This window comes from Leptonychotes weddellii, chromosome 8 (genome assembly GCF_054177405.1).
Source record: "Leptonychotes weddellii isolate Sample4059 chromosome 8, ASM5417740v2, whole genome shotgun sequence".
Lineage (NCBI taxonomy): Eukaryota > Metazoa > Chordata > Mammalia > Carnivora > Phocidae > Leptonychotes > Leptonychotes weddellii.
The window spans coordinates 117,789,958-117,807,232 of NC_138376.1; the positions used below are offsets into that span (position 1 = coordinate 117,789,958).

A 17,275-nucleotide genomic window follows, 5' to 3' on the forward strand; every position below is an offset into this window, starting at 1 on the left:
ATTAAAAATTATTTTAAAGCTATTGAAACAAAAATGTTTCTTTACAAAGGAGAAACATATCCCTTTTTGCCAACATCATCTTTTCCTCCAATCCCTTATCCTCCATATCCCTTTTGCCAACATCATCTTTTCTCCACTGGGCCCTCAAATCTTCATTTAGAGGCTCACAGAACAATTGGGACCCAACTCAAACATCTGTGAATCTAAGCAAATTGATCTTCACAAGTTGTCAGTGTCTGGCTGGTGCTTTGCCTACCTGTATTTGTAACAGCCGCCTTTCCAAGGTGTCTTTGCTTCCAACGGTGCTCTCTGCAGCGGTCAGTCTGTCTTGAATGCCTTTCACCCAGGACCACATGCTCTGCAGGGCTTCCTCCAAGGCCTCGTGCTCCTGCAGGGCCACCTGGCTGCTCCGCAGTCTCTCTTTGGTCATTCTGAGTAAGTTCTGGTAGTTCGTGAGGAGCTGGGAGCACAGGCGTCCTTCTTTCCCAGCACCGTGGCCTTCTTCACTGAGAAGCTGCCCTCTCTGGGAAAGCTTATCCAGAGATTCTCTAAAGAAAACAGAAAAAAAAACTGAATTCTGACTTTCTGGAGCGCAGCAGAGTGACGGGTGATAGTTGATCCTGGAGAAGTCGCCAGACAAGAGCTCAGAGCTGCGTGCCTTTGAAATGAAGATGCTGGGGACTTTCACAGGGCTGGCTCTGCATTCTCTACGACTTCTCTGGATGCAGTCCATATACATCAGGGAATTTCACTCCGTCTGTGCTGTGCCTAGATCCTGGCCCCTGTATTATGAGGAATTCACTTCAGAAAATGGCCCAGGACTGCTTCTCCAGCCTCATCTCTAACATCTCTGTTCCGACTAAATGCTCTAATCCTGAAATGTTCCCAAACCTTCTGCTTTTTGGTGTATACATGGGGATTCCTCCTTTGTGAAAACCCGTCGACTCTCCTCTGCTTTCTTCTAGTTGGCCCTTCAAAGCCCAGTGCAGGCATCACCTCCCTAGGCAGTATGGCACTGTCCCCAAGAGGGAGGAGAGTACAGGGCTCATCCCCTGTGTGCCCTCTGCCCCTGTCTTCCTCTATCACCTCAAAGACCCTGTCTGTCTCAGTCCATAGGCTTTCACCTTCTAGAAGTCAGGGGCTTCTAGAATTCATCTCATATCCCAGGACCCAACACAAAAGATAAACTGCAAAACAAAACAAAACAAAACAAAAACAGTTTCTATCAAAAGGCCATTATGTGAGTGCTGATGGGTTTCTTTGTATCTTGGGTACTTGGCTCATCTCAGTTGGAGTTATGTTAATTAGGTGCAGGACAAGTGTAGTCATATGTGGTTGGGTTGGCTTCATCTTGTTTTACAGAGTTCTGAACTCTGATCAGCTTGTCTATCAGGAACTCCCCCAAGATACCAGAAGGGAGAGTGCAGATGTGTGAACATGAGCTCTTGTGAGTACTAGAAAAAGAATACAAACTTTATCTCCTACAAGGTCTGTGATGTTTTTTGGATCAGCTACCAAGGACATAGCATCCTGTGGCCCTCTAGGAGATGTATTATTTATATGATATTGCATCCACTCTAAATTACATTTCTTATAATCTGGTAAGGCAAGAAGTTGGCTTAAGCAACTATGTGAGTTAAATTCAGGACAATGTATATCACTTGTTACTACAAAAAGAATTGCTTAATGGGTGATAAAAGTTCAATAATTCTCAAATCTGGGGTACTTTAAAAAAGGGCATCCCCCTAAGATTTTGAGTACTTGAAATATTATGATGAAAGTCCAGAGTGCTAGGAGGATCAAGTGGCCAGCAAGTGACAAGTCAGGTGACTCAGCTGGAGAAGCTGGGTGAGCAGCAGAGTACATTAAGATTGTCTGGGGAAGTAACCAATTACACAGAGCCTAGCAGCAAGCATACTTAAGGACTCTTAGCATCTGATCCTGGAATATCAGAGAGTTACAGCTCAAGAAGAATATATGAAGCCATTTTAGAAGTTTGGAATAAAGAGAGAAACAGGTCTGACCATGTTACATTGTATCTAGACCTGATTTAAAAAGCAAATAAAATGCAGTGTAATTTTCAAAAAGTTAAAATGATACTGTTATCCCATTAATTCAGCAAATATTTTCTTTTTCTGGTACTATATCAGACATTGTGACTATAACAATGATAAAGACCTAAAGATCCCTGGCCTTGAGAAACTCCCTGTCCAGGGTTGGCATGTATAGAGTCAACAAGAGTTTACCCCATGGGAAGAGCTCACAGAGACGGGACTGAAGCATTCCAGGGAATAATAGTCATCAAACTTGCACACCAATAAGAACTGTCATTATGGGTCATGTTTGTGTATTTGTTTACATGTTTGTTTTTTAAGGCAAGGAATACTAGGCATATTTGACCCAAAAGAAGACTCAGCAGAAACAAGGAATGAATATGATCAGAATTAGACTTGAATTGATCAGTGTTGCTGATTTGTCTGATCAAGCAGGCTAGGTGCTGGCTTCTGCTGCTTCACAGACGGGTGTATCTGCTCTTTAAGAGGATAGATCAGAAGTTTGGGTCAAGCTGTACTCTAAGTATCAACAAAGCGATTGATAATGCCAGTTGGATTATGAATTTAGGGAGCAAAGCCCTGAAGCTGGTGGAGTTAAAAGCACAGTCCAGAGAACTTTGCCTGGGCCAGGAGCCAGAAATATTTGCTCAGTCGGGAAACAACGAAGAGACAAATACTGTAGTGGAGAAGAGGAACCTCCAGGAAGTCAGACTTAATGACCATACCTTTTGCTTTACTAAGAATATTGTGAGGATGGGGGTGGATTGGAAATGGAACTAGATGCTGAAGTGTGTGAAGAATATACGGAAATGGGTTCTATAGCATTATTTCTGTAAGTGAAGAGTACCTTTATAAGGACCTTCTATCCTTCTAATAATCTCTGAGAAGAAAGTATGGTATTATTTAGCAGCATAATGCTTACAGGCTAATATCAAGAAATATAGGAAATGAGTGGCCTGTCCAATTTGTTGAGCAAAGGGAGGTGGATGCAGATAGCTCCTCATTTCCATCCCTATGTTCTCTCTAGAACACCACTCTGCCATAGAGAGCACTGCACAATCATCTGTATTCTAGACATTGAGGGACAGAAACATATACAACCACCACTAATTAACCAACCAACCAACCGATTAACAACCAAACCAAATAACCAACCAACCAGACAAACAACATTTGTTAGTCGGGAAAGGACCTATTCCATTTTAGCACCATACCTTGCAGCCAATAGTTCTCCTAGAAACATTTCAACTTTATGGACTTCATTCTTCTTCTCAGGAATGTGCTGCTTACTCTCTCCTAAGTTTTCTGTACTTAACCTTTCATCCATTTCATGGATCCATAAGTTCAGTTTTCTATGCTGATCCTCAAAGCTACAGAAAAGAAAATACTTTGTAGAAATTCTTCTGCACTCATTACAATAAATAAATTATAATATCTGAGGTCACAATGTCTATGGCAATTAAAATCTCATGAATTTCCAAGTATGGAAGAAAACCCAAAAATAAGTCCATCCAAATTATCACTTATTTCAGTAACAAAATGAAAAATCATGGAAATTTCTCTTGAGATCCTACCTTGCTGCAATGATTTCCTGATAATCAGCTGGTAATTATCAGCAAGATTACATTCCCACGTCAATGTACACTTAACTTTGTGTCTTACTGCAGGGACTCTGAATTGGAGCCGATGGATTAAGTAGGGTAGTGGAAGCCCGGGAAAGGAAGGGAAAGTCATCTCTGAGTCTTTGTATCTCACAGAGATTTGAATATGACACAAGAGCACAAGGACTCTAAGTTTTGAAAACAACATTAAGTTCTCTAAGAAACCTGTACAAAAGTAAAGTAAATTACTCTGTGACCAGAAAGGCATTTTGATTATATGACATTCTTCCCCCTACTTTTTTTCCTTCTAATTTTATATTCACCCCTGTTGACATAGCTTCCTGATTGGAATCTTGATTCATAGAAATTTGGCAAGTGTTTTTTGCCATCACTCCAACCCAACAGAAGTGGAAGCAAAGAAAAGACATGGATAATCTAAAACCTGGGTGTCAAAGCTCTCAGATTTTAGTTAATCAAATAAACAAAAATACATGCATGTACGCCATTTATAATAACTACTGAATATGGGGCGCCTGGGTGGCTCAGTTGGTTGAGCGACTGCCTTCAGCTCAGGTCATGATCCTGGAGTCCCAGGATCAAGTCCCACATCGGGCTCCCTGCTCGGCGGGGAGTCTGCTTCTCCCTCTGACCCTCCCCTCTCTCATGTGCTCTCTCTCTCTCTCATTCTCTCTCTCAAATAAATAAATAAAATCTTTAAAAAAAAATAACTACTGAATATAATTCCTTACTTTTTCTATATAGAAAATAAAACCAAACAGTCCCATCAGAGTCCAAGCAATTAATTCTTGTCCTAGTACGAACCTGTACTTTCAAATATTATTTGTTTATTCGCAGCGGCTCTTTTCTCAAAGTCTTTGAGACTGTGTGATGAAGTCCACACTTATCAAAACAACCTACCTTCCAAGTTCTAAAGCACAGTCTTGAAGAGCCTGCTTATCTTTAAGGCATTGTTTCAGAAATGCTTGAAATTCTTCATTAGCCTTTGTAATTTGTTCCTGAATGCTGCTGACAATTTGTTTAGACACATGTGCATATAAAGTTTGTCCTTCTTGAGTCACGGCATCAAGCTTGCTCTGCCCATCACTGATGGAGTCCAGAATGTTCTGTTTCAAGAAATAAAGGTAATATAAAATATTTGCTATTATTCAGGGGCCCTGGAGCATGGGAGCACTGATTGTAATTCTAAGTTGAGATAGTAGAGCAAAAGAAGAAAAACAGAACCCAGAGCCCAAAGGCAGAAAGTCTTTAATAAGGCCAGAATGAGAATGTACAACTAGACAGACTCAAGGCTTATAATCGAGAATGGTGCCAGCCAGTCACTGGAACCACTGAGGACTAAACTGTGAAAAAGGCCAGCCTATAAAGAGGGTGTTCTCTCCCCATTCTCACTGTCCCAGCCCAGCCAGGCTCTACTTCTTCACACGTTCCTGTGATGCCCTCTAACTGTTTAGCTGCCTTCACCCCTCCCCCTCCTCTGATCCACCCTGCACACAAAGTCCTCCCTTCAGGTCCCTTCTTTTCTAGGTGTGCACCTCTTCCTTGAAAGATCACAACCATGAGTGGTTTCAGCAGAGAAAAAGAACCGCAGAACTGCTGAGCTAGACCTGCTTCTCCTCTGAGCTCCAGGGTGGCATCTGCGATGGTCACTCAGACTTTTCTTTGTGGAGTTAGTTCCACTGCATCTCAAGATTAAAGGGGACAATTCCACATTTAAATTCACCAGGCCTCCTGGAAAATCAACTTCCTTTATCATGATGATCTTCCTACTCTGACTTTTCATGAGTTATCTACATAACTGTCCTCACTGATTAGGCTACAAAAATCCTCATGTTCCACATTCATTTAAAAAAATATTTTTACTTATTTTATTTTATCTTATTTTATTTTTTAAGATTTTATTTATTTATTTGTCAGGCAGAGGAAGAAGCAGGCTCCCCGCTGAGCAAGGAGCCTGATGCAGGACTCAATCCCAGGACCCCAGGGTCATGACCCTGTGCAAAGGCAGTTGCTTAACCAACTGAGCTACCCAGGTGTCCCTAAAAAAAGTTTTTAAATAATATTTAACTCAGTGCTTTGTTAGATGAGCTACTTGAAAATCTTGTCAATCACTTTGAACTCTACTTCACAATGGCTTTTTCATTCCTGAATTCATATATTTTTCATAGTCCGTAAAACCTGTAAAACTTGTATTATCTACTGCTTTTCGTATGCCCTAGCTCCAAATTTGGACTGCAGGTTATTAAAAAACACAAATCATGTCTTCTTTTTAAAACTCTTCCACGATATGAGGCACCAGGGTAGCTGAGTCGGTTGAGTGTCTGACTTCGGCTCAGGTCATGATCCTGGGGTCCTGGGATTGAGCCCTGCGTCCAACTCTCTGCTCAGCAGGGAGTCTGCTTCTCCATCTGCCTCTGCTCCTCCCCTGCTCATGCTCTCTTTCTCACTCTCTCAAATAAATTAAAAAAAAATCTTAAAAACAAAACAAAATAAAAAAACCTCCTCCACAATAGTGATATGAAATAGAAGGAATTATGTTTTTACTGCTAGAAAAATTAAAACTAGGTTTAGTTTTGAATGAATTCCAAAGAATGGTCAATAGGCTAAAAGAGAGAAGAACGGAATCTAGAAATTCTGTAGCTCTGATTTATTTTCTCAGCTTACTTTTCCACATTGCCTATCTCCTTATGACTCAAGAAATCTAATTTTGTTAGAGAAGAAGAAAAGTTTGAATAAAATAAGAAGATCTGTGGAGAGAGATGATTTAGGTCTGACCTCAAGGCATGGGAGGGCAGCTGGTAGGAGAAGAAGAAGCACTGTCAGCTTTCATACCTGAAGATCATGGAGCTTTGCCTCTAGAACTTTGCTGTCGCCAGTTCGATCAGATGATTCTTTTGCTGCTGCCTTTATCCCAGAAAACCACTCTTGGAATTCCTGCATAGACTCTTTTGAAAGTAATAAAAATGAGAAATACATCCAAAACACTGGAGTGAGCCTCTAGGATTACCACAATGAATTCATTCTGGCCTTCAGCTCACTGCATCTTGCCTTATAAAATATTTCAGAAATAAAGTAATATAGAATATACTACAGCATAACTGTTCATGGCAGGACTGAGAAATTATCGCAGGGAAAAGACTGAAAAGAAATTTGTATTCCTGAAATATCTGATTTCCCACCGTCTTTCTTTCTCTTGGTAAAGAAAGATAATTGTCTGAATATGGAAGACAGCGAAGGGAGAAAGGCTCTAGCCATTTTTATGGCAAAGGAAGGAGCCATCTCCTCTTTCCGCCAAGCTGACTTAGTGAGTCATTCCGCATCGTCATCAGCGCAGGGGCACACCTGTGTGGGAAGCTGAGTCGGGGACATGTGACTGGCGATTTCCTGAACTATATGGCTGCTACTGTTTCATGGCCTCTCCTAATTTCCAAGTTTACTGTGTTACTTCATCATAGCCATGGAAGTCATTTTCCACACAAATGAGCTACATGTAGAAAATCCAGATGAAATTTGGAATCCTCGAAATGGTGGATTCCTATTTTCTTGGGCAGAAAGAGGAAGAACTCAGCTTATGGCGAGAGCCCAAGCACAGCACTTCCACTGCTCAAGTCTCGACACACAAATGGATTTAAAATTATCTTCTTCTGGAAGGTTTTCTCCAACTATTGCTGTCAGTTTCTAGGCAGCCTTTGGTTTGGATTCTTTCTGGTAAACAAATGATTCATGCTAAGCCCTGCCAGAGCTCACCATTGAAGTGCTTCTCCAGAGAATCCTGAAGGCTGGCCTGTGTTTTGGAGCACAGCTGGGTCACAGCTTCATGGTTCTTTATGAGCCCCGTCAGAGCACTGCCCAGGCCCTCCAACTCAACAGAATGGTACTTGCGGCACAGACTGTTGAGATTTTCTTGGGTGGAGCTGATGTTGCTTTGCTGACTTTGAAGTTCCTTTTGCATTTCCTACAGAATGAAAGAATGCCATGAAGGATAGTCATCACATTAAAGGGAAATACCATACTCCACTATGGCACTTTTTAGAAACTGATGCTGTTGAAACCCACTTGGTAATGTATGCACTGATGTGGGATTTTTTTTTTTTTTTTAGTGGTTGTAATAGATCTTCTGACTCTTGCAGAATTTTGCCCAGTTTTCCTTGGGACCAACTGCAAATAGCTGTTGAAAGGTACTAGGATTTGGGTTACAGTCTAGGATTCCAAGCAAATTGAGTAGGTTTCTCAGGGATTCCAGCCCATGATCTTGGGTTTAGTTGGTTGACTAGAAACTATTAATGGAGTCACCACCTAAGTTCACATTCTTTGATGGGCTCATAGGGCTTTGTTTCAGGGTCACAGGCCACACCAAAAGCACCAGTAGTTATTTTTAAAATATATGTCCTTCATCTTAAGTACAGTAAGAAAATATGCTAAAGAGAACAGATACATATGTTGAACAGTCAACTCACAAGCTTTACAGACAGTTGATCAGGAACATTATCTCTATGGATAGATGACATGGAAGTAGAATGTTGTCTCTCAACTATTTTTTAAAATATATTCTTCCCTAGATAAAAGCAGTTATACCAACCAATAAAAATAATTAAGAAATGAAAAACTATTTGGCATCCAAATTTGAAAATTCATGGAAATTCAAACAGGTCTTCTATAAGCTCTACCCATTTACTAAAAAATATATTAACAAGCATAGCTTATGAGCAGGTCCTACAGTAATGCAAGCTTTCTATTTTTAGATTATTTGTCTTCAATTCCTACCACCTGAATTCATTCCTCCAACTACAACTTACTTTGCTATGTCCAATATCATGAATTAGTTGGCCTGGTGTTAATATAGGTAATTGAGAGCAAAAGTTATATTTTTATTCCAGTCACCACAAAACAGGAAACCAATATTACCATTGGAAGTATATAAGCTTAATGATAGGTGATTACCTACCTTTACTTTTTTCAGCCCTTCCCATGTCTCAGTCTGGGCACAATTATTCAATGATTCTTCTACTTTTGTCAGCCAGCTCATTATGTCACTAATAAATTTCTCCACCTGTGTACTCTGAGCAGTGAAATCTTTCAAGGTTCCTTTTGCTTCTTCAGTAATTTCTTTGGCATGCTCCAGTTTCTGCCTTAGGTCTGCTTCTATAAACTAAACATAATGTAAGATTTCATTAAAATCTATGAAGACCAGAACACTCATTCTGTAGGAATTCTGTTCATGTGCAGCTTCATGGTAAAAAACACATAAGCCTAACCAGGGATGCTAATTCAACTTTTCTAAGAAGGGAAATCAGTGGGTACAAGTGGTCAAATATTGTAAGTGAAGGGAAAGTGGAAACAGTAAGGATTACAGTTGACATTGGATGTTTGAGTGGCAGTTCTGACTGAGGGTCCAAGGAATACGTAAGTTCATATTTCAGAAGCAGAGCTCAACCTACACAGAGTTACTAAGTTGGTGACCAAAACCCTGCTCTTACTTCTTCCTGGGAAACACTCACACATTTTATGCCCTGAGGTAACCACTACTTTGAACAAACAGCACTGATGGATTTTATCATAAAGCAATTTTATTTTTGTCTCCCACTTTAAAGTATTCAGTGAGGCTACTTCTTCTCTCCTCCCAAATGATTTGTTTTGGGAGGGCTCCTGACTTCTCTGGGCCTAGAGATAATAAAAGGACTTACAAAATCACAATAAATTACAAAATGGTTTCAACTCCACAATTAAAACATCCAGGCCCATTTAATAATCAAAGCTTTGAACTTAAAGGCTTTTTCTTATCCCCAGCTCAGACCTGCTACAAACAGGAAGCCCATCTGAAGGAAAGGGCCGGGTGCCTCTTGGTCTTTCTTCACTTTCTTTCTTTCTTTTTTTTTTTTTTTAAGATTTTATTTATTTATCTGAGAGAATGGGAGACAGAGAGCATGAGAGGGGAAGGGTCAGAGGGAGAAGCAGACCCCCTGCTGAGCAGGGAGCCCGATGTGGGACTCGATCCCAGGACTCCAGAATCATGACCTGAGCCGAAGGCAGTTGCTTAACCAACTGAGCCACCCAGGCACCCTCTTCACTTTATTTCTATTCCCCCACATTCTACAGCTTCTGACCCCTATAGGCTTGGACGAGTAGGAGGTGGGTGAGGGGCTCCGAAATTTTTGATGCCTACTGTGCTCCTAGGCGGGGTGACGTTTTGCATTCTCTCCTGTCACAGACCTTAGTCTGTGGGGTTTTCTGAGATTCCCCTCACCGCTGGGACCTCCCATTGACATTGTCTGCATACGAGTTATGCTCTCCTGTTTCTCCTTCAACAGGGGTGACGTTTTGCATTCTCTCCTGTCAAGGCCTTAGTCTGTGGGGTTTTCTGAGATTCCCCTCACTGCTGGGACCTCCCATTGACATTGTCTGCATACGAGTTATGGTCTCCTGTTTCTCCTTCAACAGCCTGTGGGCAGCTCTGTTTCTTGCTGCTGAGGCCCGTTCCTCCCTGGAAAGCCTTCCTAGATAACCTGAGATATCCACACACTGATGCTTTCTCCTTGCCTTTCCTCTGATGATTCACTTCTGGGCCAGGGGTCACACTCTGGTATTCCCAACAGATAATTCTAAGCTGCATGCCACTCAAAACAATCACTTCTCCTTTGGCAAATACATCAATAGCTAGCCCGCCCAACTTTCACTCATGAAGTCTCTCAGGGGAGTTAGAAAGGAGACTCCAGGGTCCACCAACTGCAGGGGCACATGTCATTCTCTCCAGATGGTACCACTGAAACTCTTCTCCTTACTTTGAGGTAAGGAACAGGTGTCCCGACACCTCTCCGTTGAATAAGTGTGGGGGGGGGAGGGGAGGTGAGAAAACGGAGTACAGCAGTAGCTCTCTCCCAACCCTGCCTCCATCTTAACTCTGCAAAAGTCCACCTGTTGCCCATTTATATCCTTGACACAGGCGACATGCATAAGCACTCCTTTTTAGTTTTCTATATGATTAGCACCCTTTGCCTCTTCTTGCTTCGGGTGAAATTCTAACATTCTGGTATATGTATATCATCCACTGAGGATACTAAGTGACAGATACACAGTCTCAGGTCAGAGCAAACGTGTAATCAAGCAAGATAGATGGGTTAGCAAGAAGCAATAAGTAAAGGACAAAGACACAACAGGAAGAAGGAAAACGTAGAGAAAATCCATGAGGGCAGCAACAAATGCACAGGTTAAAGCAAGGCAGCAGAACATGTAGCCTGGAGCCTGCTGGCTGCCGAAAGAGCCCTGACCCGTCCCCATTGGTTGCTCCCAGAGCTCCCTCACTGACGTTGTCCAGGCTTGCCGGTCGGATCCAGTCTAGCCTGCCTGCCCCCTGTGGGTCTGTGCCATCCACAAGTCCCAAAAGGAGGTTTGCAATGGCGATCTCACACACCCAATCACTGAGTAAATGAATTAGAAAAATATCAGTATTCCTAAGTGTGGTTTCTGTTCTGGTCCAAACACAAAATGGTCCATGAGGCAAGCTGGATGATACTACTTCCAAAATTTAGTAAGGAAAAGGGGAACTAATCTTATTATAATACTTGTATTAGAAATATGCTATTAATACTAACACAAGGAATTCTAAAGATGTTAATGTTTTAACCCCCATATATGGTAAGATCCACATGTTTGCTTGAAATTATGATGATGATAACAATGAGAACATATATATGTATTATTTATAATATATAAAATTTATTTATTGTTATTATATATCAATTATATTAGAGATAGAGTCTAGTATATAGTAGTTATTACAAACCTGATTGAGTACTTACCTGAAGGTCTGGTGGTGTTTCTGGATTTTTAGTTAATTCTTTAAGATCATTAACTTTGCAATGAAGTTCTTCCAATCTCAAGGCTTTGTTTTTAACTTCAGACTGCCAAAATAAAAGACAAAGAGAAAAAGCATAACTTGTGCAAACACTGACATATTACATTTGTCACTTAATAATTCCAAGAGTTCACCCAACTTCAAGCTAGGGTTTAAAAAAACAAAAAATCTCTGATTTTCTGAGGACTCATTATTTATGCATGTGGAAAAATGTCATCATTAACTTTCACATCGAATGTAAGGGGATATGCAGAACTTTCTTCCCACCTTCCTTTATTGGGAAAAAAAAAAAAGCTCCTGGAAAAAATTAAACACTAACTAGAAAAGTCTTGAGTCAGTGGGGATTTTCAGTAACCATCATTTATTCATTAGCATTAATATCACTGGCTACCATGGCAGCATTAAACTTTTGAGGAAGCATTTCAAAGCAAATACACATTAGGAATGCCTAGTTACTATAGACTATATGTAATATATCAGAAATGTTTCAAATAAAAATTTTAAATATTTTTATTTTAAACAAATACCTTTTTTATTTTTTGCCATTTGTTTGTTTATTTATTTATTTCACCAACACTAACACAAAACAAAGAAAAATAGGCAAAGAATCATTACTGAACAAATTAGATGCTTGTAAACTTCATTATTTATTTGGGGCCACAAAGGACCATTTGATAAAGTATCCCTCTCAACTTAAATACAGCATTTTGGTGCTTTGTGGACACTAACAAACCTCCTGATGCCTTCATTCCAGAAGGTAATTTACTTACCCAATGAGACATGATGAACTAACTGTTAGGCCCCCTGGCTTTCTCCAGGAGCAGGCTGAACAACTGAAGAATCACACCTACACACTTACACACTTTATTTTTGAATTGCAACAGCAATGCACAATTAGGCTCTGGGCCGAATCCGGTCTGCTAATTTTATTGGTTGCAGCACCACACAGTCAGTAACATAAAGAAACCCACCTCTGTGAGTGACTGAACCTGGACATGACTGATGCCCACTGGCTTCCTGGATCCCAAAGGTCAATAGTTGGAGGACAGTGTGTGCCGATTAAACAATCGGCTCTCCAAAAAAAAAAAAAAAGACCCTGACTTGTAGTATTTACCACCATTTTGAGCTACACCATGATGTCACTGCACACGAGGTAGGAAGCACTGCACTACAACACAGCGTTCTACGTTTCCACCATGCAGATCGAATAGATACCAACAACTCAAGAGCCTAGATAATAGTTGTATGTAGAGTAGAAATTAAAAGTGGTAAGTTTTAAGTATTTATTAGCTTAATTTTTAATATAATTTAATTGTAAATTTATTTACAATTTAATTTTCAATAATGGCTGTGTTTAACACTGGCTTGCAAACTTCTTTAAAATTTAGTAATTGACTTTTGAGAGCTGGTATGAGCCCTATTCCGGCGGGCACCACTGTTTTGAGCTGTAATGTTAATTTAACATCAAAGAGAAATTAAGAGTCTGCAGTATCCCTCTCCTGATTGCATTTTCAGTCTGGCTAATTTCCTCTACTTCTGTTTGCCCTTAGCAATAGGCGTTTGATTTAAAAATCTCTAGAAAGTTCTTTGGGTTGAAAGCTAGAAAACTTAGGGATACAGTTGATTCACCTACATTTTTTCACACTGCAGTCATTCATCACCAATCTGTCGTGTTCCATTTGTGTGCTAGGCACAGTACTAAGCACCCAGGCATGCAATGGCGACTAATCTCTGCCCTTGTGGAGAGTAGTGATTATATGCTTTACGAAATAAGTTATCTCTTGTCACTGTTTCCTCTTACCATGCTTCATTTTTCATCCTAGCCTAAGTATGACTGCACATTTTACATACATACTGTAATATAAATAAAGTAAATGCCACAAGGGTAGGGACTATGTCTGTTTTACTGTTTGTTCTCAGTGTCTAAAACAGTGCCTGACATATTTTAGGTGCTTATTAAGAATTTCATGAGTGGGGGTGCCTGGGTGGCTCAGTCATTAAACGTCTGCCTTTGGCTCAGGTCATGATCCCAGGGTCCTGGGATCGAGCCCCACATCGGGCTCCCTGCTCGGCGGGAAGCCTGCTTCTCTCTCTCTCACTCCCCCTGCTTGTGTTCCCTCTCTCGCTGTGTCTCTCTCTGTCAAATAAATTAAAAAAAAAATCCTTAAAAAAAAAAAAAAGAATTTCATGAGTGAATAAATAAATGAATGCAAGAAATGGAAATAAAAAGTTTAAAATAAAATGGTGACTAGAACTTTAAAAGGCCACTTTCTAGGGAAGCCTGTCATACTCCAGTCTCCCGTTGTCTCCCATTTCTGAAGAGGAAGTGGAAGAACCTAGCACTTAGGGTAAGTGTTCAGCACATGGTAAGTACTTAGTAAACATCCTGTTTGAATGAGAAAAAAATTCCTCTAAATATTACTAAATTATAAACACCTTCAATTTGGTTTTCCAGTAGGAAGGTGTGATAGTCTCAGATGAATGGAAAAATGGGGAAAAATAGATTTAATGGGCTTCTAGTTTTCTAATATTTTAAGTATGGAGCCCCAACCAAGAAGTGATAAAAATGGGGGGAGGGGAGAGTCTTATCCACTTCCTATTCAACTCTCAGGTAAATAGCAAAAGATAGTTAAGACTTTTGTAACATTCATATGTGTCTCTGAAAGATAGACCTTTAAAAAAAGGACACAACTTTCTCATATTCTGGTCAATGAGCTCATAAGATCACAAAGGTAGATGTAGTCGATTTACCTCAAACTCTTTAAGGAATTCTTCTGCTCTGAGGCTGTTATTCAGGTTGCTGATGCTTTCGGTCAACTGTGGAACAGAACTATTGGACCATCCATCGATCTCATCTTTACTTGAAAGTACATCAGCCCAAATGGTCAGGCTTATCCTCAGCCTATCCATGTTTTCCTCAATTTTCTCTGATATCTGGAATGGAAAACAGAAGCCATATCATTATTAGTCTGAGGCTTTAAGATGTTCCTTGCCCCACCAAAGTACTAATAATGTTGATGCTGCCTTAATCAAAAAATTACATTCTCACAGAAAAACAAAGTTTTACAAAAGTTATTATAAGGGAATTAGTGCACTTGACTCAAACAAATGCTAACCATTACATAAATTGTTTCTGTCATTGGGAGAGTTGACTGAATTTCTGAGACATTGAATTTTCATTTGTAAATTGGGAAACTAAGAACAGGTCTATTGGAGTCAACTATAACATACTCTTGGGCTGAGTTCTACAGGATAGTGGTCCATCAAGGGCAGTATTGAGTTTATTTTTGAAAGTAACACAATAAGCACTTTGATTTGTAATGCTGAAACATAAAAATGGACATTAATTAGACTTGAGCATATTTATAGAATAAATAAATACATAGGACATCAGCCAACTTCGTAGGTTTAAAGGAAAGCATTATTGTTTAATAGTCTTCCTGTAATAAGAATGTTCTTTTAAAAGTGGAGGCAGGGAAGGTTTTCTGCAGTCCCCAAATTATATGATTACAGTACACAATTATCAATGTCTAACTTTAGTAATTCAGCTTATGTAATTTAATCTACAGTAATGCACTGTAGGTTAATAGAAGGGCAACAGAATCGCTGGATTTTTGAGCTAGAAACTATATAAATATGTATGGGTTGAGATATAGAGTTCCAGAGAGATCAAGTGACTTGTTCTTCTGTCTCATAGCTATTAAATGACAGAGCAAGAACTAAAACCCAAGGATGTAAACTACAAGTCTGATGTTTTTCAATGCAAAATTATAGTCTTATAACTCTAAATTATTATACATTATCGTTTAATATTCTATAAAATATTTATAAATTATTCTTCAATTTTTATCCACAATCCCAGAGTTTTGGGGAAAAAAACATTTAGAGTTATAAATTTGTTATAATTGAAGCTACCAAGTGAAATTCTAGAAAATCTGTCACTAAGTTTCGTTTTGTTTTGCGTTGTTTTAAGAGGAAGGGGGAGGAACAGAGGGAGAGGAAGAGAGAATCTTAAGCAGGCTCCACCAAACCCAGCACAGAACCCAACCCTCGGCTTGATCACACAACCTGAGATCATGACCTGAGCAGAAATCAAGAGTCCGATGCTTAACTGACTCAGCCACCCAGGCGCCCCCAAAAATCTGCCACTAAATTTTAACAAAATAAAGCAAATAACTTTTTTTTTTAAAGATTTTATTTATTTATTTGAGAGAGAGAGAATGAGAGAGAGCACATGAGAGGGGGGAGGGCCAGAGGGAGAAGCAGACTCCCTGCCGAGCAGGGAGCCCGATGCGGGACTCGATCCAGGGACTCCAGGATCATGACCTGAGCCGAAGGCAGTCGCTTAACCAACTGAGCCACCCAGGCGCCCAGCAAATAACTTTTTTTTTAACTAATTCTAAACTTTATGTGAATACTGTTTTTTTTTTTCCAAATATCATTTTGCATGTTAGCATTAAAAGTTAAAAATGAGGGGTGCCTGGTTGGCTCAGTCGGTTAAGCATCTGCCTTTGGCTCAGTTCATGATCTCGGGGTCCTGGGATCGAGCCCCGCATCAGGCTCCCTGCTCAATGGGGAACCTGCTTCTCCCTCTCCCTCTGCACCCCCCACTCATGCTCGCGCTCTTCTCTCTCTCAAATAAATAAAATCTTTTTAAAAAATAAAAGTTAAAAATGGAATTCACATCCCTGAATAATCCTTTGCCAAAAAATAATGATTGACAAATATGAATATTTAAACTGTTCATACAATCCAGGTGATTATCTTACATCCAGCCATCTGTCCACAGTGCTCTCCATGTCTGTTTTTACCAAGATGAAATCACTACTGTGAATTTTTTTCAGCTCAGATAACAATTGTTTTCCATTACTGGTAAAGTTATCCAATTCTTTCTGTTTATTACACATTTCATTCTTGACAGTTTCATGCTGTGGACATAAATGTTTCCTTAATTAATAAAATAATCAGTGATAAGTCAGGCATTCAAAACCATTTGCCTCTAAGAAATTTAATTCATGGTTGACCTTATGCAGAAACCAGTGATATTAATTAACTATTCATTTTTTGTATTGCTAGAATCCTAGGATATTAGCATTCCTTAAAAAAAGGCTGAGTTTGTTGGCATGAATTTTCTACATCTATATGTACTGACAAGAATTGTACAGAGAATTCATTATATGTGAAAATCAGATCTACTGAGTAGTCTACTAAAATAAATACATTTTGAATTATTACCTTGGATAAAGCCCATTTAAGATCCTCCTGATCTTTTATAGTAGTTCTTGTTGCAATCACATTGCTGGCATTTTCTAGGACTTTAGATACAGCCAACTTGAAGTTCTGATATTCCCTCATTAAGTCAATAAGTCCACAGCATTGACCCTGGCTATAGTAGTTAAAGAAAAGGTATTATTTATTATCATGTATGAAAGGAAAGGGTTCCCTATGATCAGTCTTGATATGTAACCACATAAATGTATTCATAGATGGATGCTGGATTCAAGAGGAAGCCATATTTCTACCTATTGAGGTCAAGAGCGCTGGTCAAACCAACTTAACTCTAATGTTCAAATTGTTCTTCATGAGTAAAGAATGCACACAGCCATTAAAACAAAATCTGTGACCTCAACGACAAGAAAAAATATATGTTCTTGACAACTAAAACTTATGTAGATGCCAACAAATTTTTGCTTTTCAATTTTTTCATTATTTAATTACATCATAATGATGTGTATTAAGGGGAAGCAAAA

General features: G+C 39.6%; 1 protein-coding gene across 2 annotated transcripts in view; it reads right to left on the reverse strand.

The window, feature by feature from the left end:
- The window catches only part of SYNE1 (spectrin repeat containing nuclear envelope protein 1), a 429,147-nt gene that overhangs the window by 228,552 nt on the left and 183,320 nt on the right, over positions 1 to 17,275 (reverse strand). For both annotated transcript variants that reach the window (XM_081829165.1, XM_081829163.1), the window contains 10 exons: positions 16,761 to 16,911; positions 16,295 to 16,453; positions 14,277 to 14,459; positions 11,470 to 11,571; positions 8,619 to 8,822; positions 7,421 to 7,628; positions 6,506 to 6,618; positions 4,574 to 4,779; positions 3,269 to 3,424; positions 257 to 548 (listed from right to left, as the gene is read on the reverse strand). In XM_081829165.1, the coding sequence (XP_081685291.1) occupies positions 257 to 548; positions 3,269 to 3,424; positions 4,574 to 4,779; positions 6,506 to 6,618; positions 7,421 to 7,628; positions 8,619 to 8,822; positions 11,470 to 11,571; positions 14,277 to 14,459; positions 16,295 to 16,453; positions 16,761 to 16,911 (1,774 nt within the window). The remainder of the gene's footprint in view (positions 1 to 256; positions 549 to 3,268; positions 3,425 to 4,573; positions 4,780 to 6,505; positions 6,619 to 7,420; positions 7,629 to 8,618; positions 8,823 to 11,469; positions 11,572 to 14,276; positions 14,460 to 16,294; positions 16,454 to 16,760; positions 16,912 to 17,275) is intronic.